Genomic DNA, 13329 nt, shown 5'->3' with positions numbered 1-13329 from the left:
GACAGGCGTCAACTTCCAATTGTTGCTTATTGCATAAGAAAGGCACACACATTCATAAGGCAAACAGGCTCACATTCACTCGACGTGTGTTTTTAAAGCCGTGACTTATCGTCTCGCACCACCCTTACACAAAAAGTTGTACTCCGCCGCACATTGGTTGACTGGCGTAGCGTACCGTACCGCTGACGCATATGGAGTTCATTTTCGCTATATGAAAGGCTCCCAACAATAGGCTAGCCTCTTTGTTCTTAATTCTACATAGAAGTTTCGCCTTTCCTAGTCGAGCCTCGAGCTTGCATGTCGTGACATGACTGACCAAAGTGGCATATTTTGCAAGCCGCCTATAATACACCTCCCCATTTGGCCAATATATAGTACATTATGCGGGTTGTTGTTGTTGTTGCGGCTGTGGGAAGAAGCAAAAGAAAATGCATGGGCTTGCTACTGGCTCTGTTGCTGAGCCAGCTCATCTGCCTCGTGCGGACAGAAGAAAATAGAAAGGAAAGAAATAAAAAAAAAGATAAAGATGCGCATCGCAATGACCGTCGTCCGCCATCGAAATGGTGGCGGTTGAAATCACGGCGTACAACCGCTACAACCACCGGTGGCAGGCTAGCCCCACCTCAAACGGCGAGGACCTACCAGCTCCAACCCTGTAGGGCCAGAAGCAACCATCCGACTTCTGCGGGTCAGGAGTATCTGTAATAGCCTGCTTCCACGTGGTGGATGAAAGTACGCTGAAGGTTTAACCTGCACTCTGGGCATTCATCCCCACAAATTCGGGTTATAAGCTTTCAGCTCGTTAGGGGCCGAAAAACTAGCGGTACACTGAGTTTGATAGCCACCTTCTTAAGAATGCGTGACACTTTGTGTACATAGGGCATAACTTAAGGTTTCACCGCGGAGTCCTGTGCTTAGGGAATGTTCTCACTGGTGCAGCGTTTTGTTTTTCAGAGGGGGGATTCAGCGACGGCAATGAACACTCGCAAATAGAGTCAGCATCCAATTGGCTGGCAGTCTTACTTTCTAGGCTAGGGAGCATTTTGTGCGGAGAGTACTTTCAAAGAAAGGACTCCATGCATAAAGAGGTGATGGGCGCTTTACAATTTTATAATGCGACAATTTGAAAGGAAACAGTTTCTTGGCAGTTTGGGGCAAGTAACCCCAGCATAAATTGTCCGCCTGCAACACTAATCGTAGGTCTAAAGAATGCAGGTTTCTCTCGCCTGAGAGCACATGCGCAAAACGTAGGCCACGACCTATGAGGCTAAAAGTACATTTTTAATACTGGACACATTAGCTTGAAATGGGTTGCAAGCTTCAGTGGATAAAATAGTAAGATAATCGTCCACACACCTAAAATTAAAAAAATGGGTCCTGATAAGAGCAACTATGCAAGTTCCTTATCCAGAGCAGCTAAAAAAATGTCGCATAAACTAGGGGGACACAGGAACCAATACATTTAACTTTCCGCTGTAAATGAGATTGCTGATTAAAAACGATAACTTTGTACGCCACAAGAAAAGTTATATTAATCCGTTCCATCGATAATGAAATTACTATAATAAAGAATATTTGAAAGTGTTCTTTCAAGTGTTCACTATATAGCTAGTGCCATATTTAGCAGTCAGTAATGCTCGCAAAACTGTAAAAAATGATTACATATCCCTGTGTATGGAATAAACAAATACAAGTTTGTAAAGCTTATTTATAGGGCTTGCAATGAAGAATAAATATTTGCACGCAGATTGACATGCTGACACCTTAGATACTAAATGCACAATAGGTACAGCTGCGGCCATAAGTAAACGGAGCACGCTTTTCCGTTCAAATTATATATCAAGCCTTCTATTCAGGAGATAAGAAAATTTCTCCAAATGAAAGGGCACAGACGTCTACTATCTGTTCGCACATACCACGACTGCCAGTTACAATTATGCAACGCGTGAAAACGTTTTAGTGGGAAGAAGCCTTCTCCGTTTACTTTTGTCTGCATCGGTACGGGGTAGCTACGTTGAACTTAGTAAGTTTGCAAAAGGAAACCGGCATTATCTCTCAACATGGATATCATTCGAAGCAAGTAAATAGTAACGAGTCATTATTGGTTTAATACACAATAAGCGTAAAACGACGTCTCGAATAACAGGTAACTAAAATAATTCCTGTCTGAAGTAGACCTTGCTGAATCCAAGACGAAGGAAACCACGTCAGAGGATGCGCCCGGTCCTAACACCCTAGGTACCATTGGCACGCAGCTTCGCAAAATTGAGTCGAGATGCGAAGACGCCGAAAACAGGATAAGGCGATCGAATCTGCTTTTCTTTGGCGTGGCGGACGAGTCGTCTGAAACTTGGTCAACTGCAGAAAGCAAAGTAATTGAGCTTTGCCGCGATAAACTTGAAATAAATCTCGAGCCAACACAAATTCAACGAGCACACCGTCTAGGGCAGTTCCACGCTGGCAAATGCCGCCCAATCATCGTTAAATTTACCTTCTTTAAGGATAAGAATCTCATTCTGGAAAATGGGAAGAAGTTTAAGGACACCGATTATGCTGTACGTGAGGATTTTTCGTTTCATACACGGCTAGCCAGGAAAAAACTGCTAGAATTTGCGAAGTCCAAAAAAACCGCCTACAAGTTAAGTGTTGATAAACTTCGCATGGGCGATTTAGTCTATATTTATGACACTGATGTTAACCAAGTAACCGAAGTTTCAAGATAGCCACGACGTAAAACCAATCGAGTTATCAATACCCCAGTCCAGCCAACTAGCGATATCATTCCATGTCCGCCGCTCCATTTGTCATTCACTAACATACGTAGCCTTTTCCCTAAACGCACTGAACTATGTTCATATCTCGATAATAGCCACTGCGACGTACTGCTTTTAACAGAGACTTGGTTGCGCCCTGACGTTAGTAGCGAAGAAGTTCTGCCAGATAGCAATAAATTTCAAATTTACCGTAAAGATAGGACGAACAAAAAAGGTGGTGGAGTATTAATCGCAGTTAAAGATAACATTCAGTCTTTTTTTATCGATATCCCTAGTGCAGTAGAAATCGTATGGGTAGCAATAGAATCCCGTTTGGGTAACTCTATTTTGGGCGTCTGCTACAGACCTCCAGACAGTCCCCCTAAGTTTGTGCCCGACCTTCATGACAATATCATTGCCATTAGAAATAAGTTTCCTAAGTCTGACATCTTTTTGTTTGGAGATTTTAATTACCCTGACATTGATTGGTGTAACTTATCTTGTAATTCCTCTGCTTCCAATGAATTCGTACAACTTACACTAGACTTTTCTTTTGTCCAGTTGGTAGACCATCCTACACGAGAAGCTAATATTTTAGACCTTATCTTAACTACTTCTCCGCACAGGGTCAGGCACATTACTTTTGATGAAGGATTCAGCGATCATAAACTTCTACAGTTATCACTTAATGCTCCTTTTTTTCACGTCGCGCTCAACCTAAACAAATCCTAAATTATAACAAGGCTGACTTCAACGCTATAAATCGTGGTCTGGAATGTTTCTCTGAACAGTTTTTCGCGATTTTTCCTCCCGATCTGTTAACAAAAACTGGTCTTTGTACAAGGAAAAAATGACAGAACTCGTGCGCAATTACATTCCTCTAATAACGTTTCGTGTTAACGTATCTAAACCTTGCTTTAACAAATCACTTCGTACATTAAAAAACAAGAAGAAACGCCTTTTTAAATCAGCGAAGCGACTTTGCACGCAGTATTCGAAAACACAATATAAGTTATGTGAAGCATCATACCGCCATGCCGTCCGTAAGGCGAAGCGAAAATTTCTGTCACATGATCTTCAATCGCTCATGAAAAATAATCCAGCCAAATTTTGGAAAACCATCTCCCCCCCATCACGCACGTTCGACAATATTTCTTTACTGGATGCAACCGGATGTCCCATTCCTCAGGACAGCTGTGCAACAGTTTTTAATGATTTTTTCACATCTGTTTTCACTAACGAAGACCATTCCAACCTACCTAGCCCACAAGAAACCGATTTCCCTTTCATGAGTGCAATAGACATCACTATAGAAGGCATTGCATCTCTAATCAAAAGTCTCAAAATATCTACTTCTTCAGGATTAGACGGAATAAATACCAAAATTCTAAAACACACTGTAGATGCCTCTAGCCTCATCCTCTGTCATATTTTCAAACAGTCATTAGAAACTGGCGAAATTCCGCATGACTGGAAGATTGGTCAAATAATCCCCGTGTATAAATCTGGTAACAAACACTCTGTCAGTAACTACCGCCCCATATCGCTAACAAGTGGTCCATGCAAATTACTAGAACACATCATTGGATCTAACGTTACCTTCCACCTGGAGCGAAACGGTTTCTTCTTCGCACACCAACACGGTTTCAGAAAAGGGTTTTCCTGTGATACACAATTATTAGAATTTCCTACTGACCTCTTTAAGAACATGGACGAAAATTGCCAGACTGACTGCATATTCATTGATTTCTCTCGTGCATTCGACCGCGTCGCCCACTGTCGCCTCATAGCTAAATTGTCACTGCTTAATTTAGACAACCTAACACTCTCTTGGATTAGAAACTTTATGTCATTTCGCAAGCAGTTCACTCTTTTAAATAACTTTTCATCTCCCCTTAGCGACGTCACATCTGGCGTTCCTCAAGGTAGCGTCCTCGGTCCTTTATTATTTTTAATATACATTAATGACCTCCCATTTCACATAAGATCATCAGTTCGGCTGTTCGCTGATGACTGCATAATTTATCGTAAAATCCGTTCTCTCACTGACCATGTCATCCTTCAGCAGGACTTGGAGTACGTAACTAACTGGTGCAGATCATGGCAAATGACACTTAACACGGAAAAATGCAAAATAATGACAGTCAGTAGGAAGCATTCCCTCTCAACCCACAATTATTCACTCAACAGGATTTCACTAACCCGCACATCTTCTTATAAATATCTCGGCGTTCATCTTACCGGAAATCTTTCATGGGCGACGCATATTGAAAATATAACCGCCAAAGCATCGCGCACGCTCGGCTATCTAAAGCGAAATCTACATAGCGCACCTATTTCTACTCGTAAGCTCGCATTTCTAACTTACGTTCGTCCTCAACTAGAATATGCATCAGCCATCTGGTCACCACATCAAGAGTATCTAATCAAATCCCTAGAAGCTATTCAAAACCGTGCAGCACGTTTTATTTACCATGATTACAGCCGCCATACCAGCGTGACTAACATCAAGTTGTCCTTATCGCTCACAAGTTTACAATCACGTCGGGATATCGCGCTTATCTGCTTGCTACACAAACTAATCTACAGCCACCATGCATCAACAGTGCCACTTACTAGACCGACTCGCACCTCTCACCGCCTGAATAAATAAATTGGTTCACAGGAAGGGAAAGGCGCAGTAACTGTCACACTTGCTCTGTGGACACCCGAACCGCGCCGTAAGGGAAGGGAGGAAGGTGGGAATGAAAGTGGAAAGAGAGAAAGAGGAGCCGTAGTGGAGGTCTACGGAGTAATTTCGACCACCTGGGGATCTTTAACGTGCGCTGACATCGCACAGCACACGGACGCCACTTCGTTTCGCCTCCATCGAAACGCAGCCGCCGCGGTCGGGTTCGAACCCGGGAACTCCGGCACAGTAGTCGGGCGTCTTACCACTGCACCACCCCGGCGGGGCCCGCCTGAATAATAAAATAAGTTTTCAACGTCTATTCGGCCGAACACATGCATTTAACTTCTTTGCCTTGCCACGGGTTATAAAGGGTTGGAATGGTCTTCCCGAACGCATCGCTAACATATCTGACCCACTAAAATTCAAAAACGAATTGAGTACCTTTTTGCAGTCAGAATAACTTTTTTATATTGCGTTCACTGTGTCAGGTTGATTTCGTCCAATGCCGCTAACTATTGTATAATGTCATAATCCTCTGTTTATTACTTCCCATGCATGCTCTAATACTTATTTGCAGTTCCAGTCCTGTATAACTGTTACCTTTTGTATTTTAAACTATGTACCATTGTTCCTTTTGATACACTGTAACCCCTCCCCCTCACACAATGTTCCATGTTTGGAACCTGTGAGGTATTTGTATAAATAAATAAATAAATCCTCGTTCAGTGGTGTCTTGGTTTAATTATTTTCACCAGAATGGAAACACATTACAAGTGCTAACGGGTGTTACCTTAACCTTTTTTCTAGGGGTGTGTTAATAGTACTTTTTCCAAACCGAATCGGATACGAATAGTGCACTGTTGCTACCGAATCGAATACGAATAATGTAGCTAAAAAACGAATCGAATACTAATCGAAAAGTGAAAGCAGCAAATCGAATACCAATCGAATACTCTGCAAGTTATGTTCATAGCATTTGTACGTTGACTACAAAACATTAAAAAGTGTCTGAAATTCAATTTTATTCAAAATGCCGTTTAATATATAGTGCACAACAATGTACAGCTGCATCAACCTTGACTACAGGCGAGATAAAATCTAAATATTTAAAAGCAAAAACATTGCACAGAGCCATAAGCAAAAGAAAATAGCACTCAGTAAAGTCAAGTGGAGTTGGCAGGAGTTAATAAAATTACTAGATGCAACCTGGCTAGAAGTACAGCCTGGCACTACTAGAATGCACAACTAGAAATTAAGTACTGTCAACATGGCATCAGTAAAACAACATCACATCAACTAAGACAAGGATTTCTCACACTAGTCATCAAAAATTTAAAAATGCTTGACTAGATTAAGGTTCTAACACTGCGGGGAAATCACACAGAAAATGCAGATACATGTTTAGATTAATCTACAGTTTTTATTTGAGCCCTTAATGACTATGACTGAAACTTGTTGCAACAGTTATGAGAAACGACCATTCACAAAGATAAAATTTGATATCGCAAAAGGTGGAACATTAGAAGTAGTGCAGATGCAGTGAAACAAAGCGCATGTCACAAAGATTTAAATGAGTATATGCAACACTGGGCATGTTGCAATGGCCGCACTATACGTAAAAAAGTTTTTAACTATGGGAACAAAATAAAGGCAGTCTTGGGCATCATGATGTAACTAGGGATATTCACCAACAAATGGTTCTGGACTGTAATATTTCACGACTACGAGAAGTTGCCTCCGCGATTCGTGATATGCCCAATCTTTAAGAATGTTTCCGTGCGAATGGACCGTGTCGCGGGCACGCTGAAGCATGTAGGCTCCCTAAAACGGTGATCTCTGCTTCTCGCGTAGGTTTATTGCGGCAGCAAGCTGTGCCTGCTCGGAGCTGACGCTGCCTTCGCGAGAACGGTTGGAGGTAACCGAGACGTTAATTCGTGCCAATTATTCGAAAAGTATTCGAACATTATTCGAAAATTTGCGAAGATATACATTCGAACAGCTTCGAAAAATTTTCACCACTATTTGATTCGTTTAACGAATCGAATATTATGATATTCGATTCGCTATTCGAAACTTCCGAATATTCTTACACTTACACCCCTACTTTTTTCCCTCTATGGCTGTCTTTGGCGGATTTCTCAATAGTAATGACTTTAGTTAGACGCAAAATGTATCGTGCATCATGCCTGTGGAGACGCGGTAAAAAACAGATATTCATAAGCTTCCCCTTTTGACTTCATTCAATGGTTACAGGAAGCGTTTGCATTATGGGAAAAAATGTTTTGAAATGCTTCCCCCGCCACTTCTCATTACATCACCTTCTTTTTTCGCGAAATTAATGCTTTATATGTGCTGCAAATGAAAATATGTTCGAATGGAGTTCCGATTTCAATTTTATGTTTCTTCAACAAACTTTGGCATTCGAGCTTTGCAAGAAGTTTTTGCGTGTGGACACTAAACTTACAACTTGATCATAGTACTACAAAGTGAATAGAACAACTTTTATCAAACAGGCAACAATGGTATATGCGAATAACATTACGTCTGAACCTAAACATGTTAAATCAGGTGTATCGCAAGGATCTATTTTAGGCCCACCTTTGCTTTTTATTTATATTATTGGCATCGTGAAAGAAATTAGCTCCTCCACACGCCTTTTTGCCGACAATTGTAATATTTTTAAGGCAATATCTAATCCTAACGATATTGTTGCCCTGCAAACAGATCTAGATAGGCTAGGTAATTGGTAGTCTTTGGCAGATGGAAATAAAAACCGATAAAACCAAACAGATGATTTCCTCAGAACCTTGTAAAACTCCTGTTACCCGCTATAATATAAATACCAGTCTAATTGAGCGCACGTAATCTTTCAAATACTTAGGCGTTGTTCTTTCCGCGGACCTCAATTGTCATAGCCACATAGAATATATTACTAGCAAATCTTTGAAAAAATTAGGCCTTCTCAAACGTCGTCTATCCTTAGCTCACCCTGATACCAGGCTACAGCCCTACGCACTTTTATTTCGAGCATATTTAGATCATTGTTCCGTAGTATGGCATCCACAGCAAGACGCATTATCCAGCTCCATATAATCTGTGCAAAATAAGGCAGCCCACTTCGTTCTACGGTCGTAATCCCCATCATCATGGAAAAAGCAAGAGAGTTCCAGAAACCCATCTACTTCTTCTTTATTGATTATCCGAAAGCGTTTGACTGCGTAGATCACAGCAGATTGTGGCAAGCTCTCCAAGAGATGGCAGTTCCAATTCACCTCATCTGTCTCCTCAGGAACCTGTATGAAGGACAAGAGGCCACAGTCAGAACTGGGCATGGTCTTACTGATTGGTTACCAATTGAGAAAGGAGTGAGGCAAGGCTGCATACTGTCGCCCTGCCTATTTAACCTATATGCAGAGTGCATCATGAGGAAGGACGGTCTGGACGAGTCTTCAGCTGGAGTGAAGATTGCTGGAAAACGTATCAACAACCTTAGATATGCGGATGATACCACTTTAATGGCAGAAGGTGAAGTGGAACAAAACAGACTTCTGATGCGCGTACAAGAAGAGAGTGAGAAGTTTTGGCTTAAACTGTGCATTAAAAAGACAAAGATCATGGCGTCTCGCCCTATCAAGTCCTGGAGCATCAATGGAGAAGAAGTAAAAGCTGTTACAGATTTTCTCTTCTTGGGCTCCAAGATCACCTCGGAAGGAGACTGCAGCCATGAAGTTAGGAGACGCCTGCTTCTGGGAAAGGGAGCGATGGTTAGCCTTGACCGCCTAGTAAAGGGCAGAGACATTAGTCTGCCAACCAAGATCCGTATAACTCGTGCTAAGGTCTTTGCAGTTGTGATGTATGGATGCGAGAGTTGGACTGTGAAAAAGGCTGACCGCCGAAGAATTGACGCGTTTGAATTGTGGTGCTGGCGAAGATTTGAGAGTTCCTTGGACTGCCAGAAGATGAAATCAGTCGATATTGTCGACCATAAACCCTGACTGCTCATTGGAGGGTCAAATTCTAAAGTTAAAGCTCAGCTACTTTGGTCATCTGATGAGAAGAGAGGAGTCGCTGGAGAAAGATTTGATGTTGGGAAAGGTTTAGGGTCACCGGAGAAGGGTTAGGCAGCGAACGCGATGGTTAGATGCCATCCTCGAGGCACTGCAGATGAAGTTATGTGATGTTATGAAGATAGTGAGAGACCGGAAAGCGTGGCGTGACATTTTCCATTGGGTCACGAAGAGTCGGACACGACCGAACGACTGAATTGAACTGAATCCCCATACGAGAGCGTCACTGCATTAAGGAAATTCTTAAATCTTCTCGACCTTGATATACGAAGGAAATTCTTTCGCCTATCGTTGTTCCACTCCCTCTACTGCCCAAATTCATCTTTCGCGTGCACGCACATCAGAGCAGCATATGACATATCATCTCTTACCGACCATGCACATAAAATTCAGACAGTTTTTGCCCGCACAAACAAATATCACAATTCCCCATTAGTCTTGCCTATAAAGGAGGGGAATGCTTCACCAAGCAGCAGTGTTTCCAATAACGAAGCATTATCTTTCCGTTCATGATTACTAACATTTGTTGAGTCTAGCGCAGCTCCGCAGTCGCTTTGAATTTGCCGGCTTTGCACCATTGGCGGCCTTATACATGTACATAATTTTTGGTTTTTGGCATACTTTACCACGCCCACAATGTACAATACTGAGCTAAATTTTAAAACAAATCACACTGTTCTTTCATTATTGTTATTACTGTATTTGTATTATGTATGACATGAAACCATGCGCATTTTATGTAACCATTTTTATATGCTTCTTGCCCTATGTAATGCCCAATTGGGCCCTTAGGGTATTTAAATAAATAAATAAACAAAATAAATCTGAAGCAGCTCTTCGTTCGCAGGAAATTCGCACCCGATCCTGACCGCTTTGTAGCTATTTGTTGAGCTTTCATTACCCCATCTGCTTTTTTTCTCTAATAAATTATTGGGCGCGGTAGAGGAACATTTGCTTAATATATAAAACTGTGTTCGAACACCCAATGCAGCTCCGTGCCCTGGCCATTGCAAACGCAAACTGTCGGCATCCTGTGCATTATGCAGAGAAAAGTGGTTAACAGATCAAAGCTTTATTTTTTGTTCTCAAGACAGCTTCAACGGAAAACGAAAAATGCAGTATGTATTTCATTGTAAGACATTTTTTCGCCGTTCAGAGCATGTAGGAAGAGAGACGCGCTTGATGGCCGTTAGCCAATGGTTGGTAGCGACCTCATTGGCCAGTAAATAAGACTTTGTTTCCAAGCCGACAAGCCCGGTTCCCCATCGCTCAGGAAGAGGAAGCTGTGTAAATAATATCCGCTGGCGGGTATTCCAGCGGATTATCCGGGGGCGGATAATCTGCGCAGTTCCAGAGTGGTCGTACTTGGCTCTTTCGCCGCATTAATGGCAGTTTAGGCTGTACTGGCCAGGGTATCGGAGGGAAAGCACAACTAGATTTAGAAGAGAATATGGAAGTGTGAACGCGTTGAAAATACTTTCGTATCTCGTCCATATTTTTTCAGGCAATCTTCTGTCCTTCAACCCCGTTTACCCCCTGCTCAATGATGAAGAGAAGGAAGAGCTCCGGAAGTTTGTAACTGAGTACACGGACAAGCTTTGGGCCGACACACAAGAAGGAAAAGACATGGACCGGAAGGTGGTGGTTGTCCACGCGCAGAAACCTTTCGATTAGGCTTGACTGCATCCTACTTTGTTCTCAACAAACTGCGCCAGTGAGGTCAAAAACGTTTATTAAAAGCATTGACTAATATCTGCTGGAGAACAGGGGCGTCTGTTTAGTGCTAGAATAAACTTTTGTCAATCATAATGACCCTCAAACATTTTTGTAACAATATGTAATCACAGATGACTGCACACAACGTTCTTGACTAGCCAATGTAAAGGCTTAGTGCAATGTGATTGGCCGTTGACCGTGTCGCTACCTAAAATACCGAGCATTATAAACGGTCAGTAAGCCACAAAATGTTCGCGGTATTCTTCGTTGCATCTGGTTTGGTTACGAAGCGTGCATATAAAACTACACGGACGTACAGCGTCGTCATCATTCTCACATTTGGCTTGTGCGAGCTTTCAAGGTAAACTGATCCGAAGCCAGCAGAAGTGCCTGTAGTGACGCTTACCCGACTGCCACGCTACAGCAGTAAAAGAGACGCACTTCACAAAAGACTGCCTCCTCAATAAGCCGTGCTCAGAAACAATACACAGGGTATTATTCGTTTGTCTTACGCGAATGCGGCTCTAACTAACGTATAGGTTGGCTGGAATAGACAAGTGCAGTCCTCAGGCATTGGGTGCGAGAGAGGAAGCGGCAGTATACACCGCGGTGTGTTGCAGGCGGGGCGTATGACCCTTCAGGAAATTTGGAGAGATCTGCAGGCAACGGGTGCTGAATTCATCGATGCTTCCGTTTCTTCATCGGTAGCTCACTTATTCCTTCCCTTTCGTTCGGATATGGACGCTAAGAGAAATTCAGTGAATTTCAGCTGTTCATCATACAATACGGAGAAAGTTTGTTTGGATTTGCTTTGTTTTGTCCACGAAACGCATTGAATTTCTTTTGAGAGAGGAATGGAAATGATATTAAATGGTTAATAGTGGTGGATTTATCTGTGTATTTGCCACGGTAAGTGACGCTTATGTTCGCGAATCACGCATTTATAGTCAATGTCTGCTATGCATGCTTTCGACAACGTATTTCATGAAAGCATAAGAAATCAGGAATACAGCGAAGGGATCAGAAAGTATAAGCATGACATATGCGGCAACAATTAAGCCCAGCACAGTGTTCCGCAGGTAAGATTGCAGAGCCTCTTATCAAGGGTAGTGCATTCGTTACATTAGTGATTTTCAGCCATATGTATGTCGGGTACCCTTTGTGAACCGGTGCTATGGTTGGGAGACCCCTTGAACTGGTGGTGGTGATCTTGTGCAGAGAGCTTTTGCGGAGTACCGCTTCTGTTGCGGGAGCATGTCGTTGAATTGGAATTGAGTCATGCCTAAACTGCTCTAAAAAACGCGAAATCGACAAGCCAGATCGCCACGGCCTGCAGAGGACGTGAGGAAGAGGCGATGTGTCATCCCCGGTATGCATGCTGCTAGAATGAATTCAACTCCTGCCAACAGCGCCCCGTTCGCTCGTTGAACGGCCGAGGCCCTTTGTATTGCAGTCGCCCATCAATCTAGCCATTGGTCGAGTTTCACCAATGTAAGTAACAACAAACGCAGTAGCCGTTCTATCTCTAGCGCACGCTCTCCGTTGCCAAACTCTCTCGTGTTTCGTTCGCTTTAAGCAACTAAAGATCGCTTTGAAGCTGTGTGCATTTATCCGTGCAAAGCTGTGCCCAGCCTTGGCAGAGCTATCACTGGATATTTTTTATCTGTTTTGGCGTAAATTTCGCGTACCCTAAAAGTCCCATTATGGACTCGCTGGGATCCGCAGACTCCTATTCGACGAACACTGCGTTAGCTAAATTAAGGGCATCATATCTTCGCGGAGCTCTCTGGAAGTGTTCAAATTTCTGCAGTCTGCCGCATTGTAAAAATGCTAAAGCATGCACTGTTACAAATACTAGGAGCCTCAGTTGTCTCTCGATGCCCTTATTTATTCGTTTTTGAGACTATTTATCCCTTTTTCTGTCCCTTCATCTATTGATATCATTTTGCCATCTATTCACGCGACATTTTTGCTAGTTGTCACATAATTATGACGCCTGTAATTGAAATCCCTACTCTTACCCATATGCGGCTCAATACATATGCAAATATAGACTTACGCATTTATTGAGGCTTACATGAGTAATTAAAAGCACGGTATTTTCAAATTCAAATATGTGAGA

The 13329-nt window shown here is 42.5% G+C and overlaps 1 protein-coding gene across 1 annotated transcript in view; it reads left to right on the top strand.

The window, feature by feature from the left end:
• LOC146209406 (4-vinylphenol methyltransferase 2-like) overlaps positions 1–11433 on the top strand; it is a 30099-nt gene extending 18666 nt beyond the window's left edge. The window contains exon 4 of the mRNA XM_084600096.1: positions 10996–11433. Within this exon, the coding sequence (XP_084456222.1) occupies positions 10996–11165 (170 nt within the window). The 3' untranslated portion in view covers positions 11166–11433. The remainder of the gene's footprint in view (positions 1–10995) is intronic.
• Positions 11434–13329: the final 1896 nt, after the last annotated feature.

The sequence above is a fragment of the Amblyomma maculatum genome, chromosome 1, assembly GCF_055883805.1.
Source record: "Amblyomma maculatum isolate TAMU_Amacu chromosome 1, ASM5588380v1, whole genome shotgun sequence".
NCBI lineage: Eukaryota > Metazoa > Arthropoda > Arachnida > Ixodida > Ixodidae > Amblyomma > Amblyomma maculatum.
Note: the sequence above shows the minus strand (reverse complement) of the source record. Positions and strands in the feature narration are given on the sequence as shown.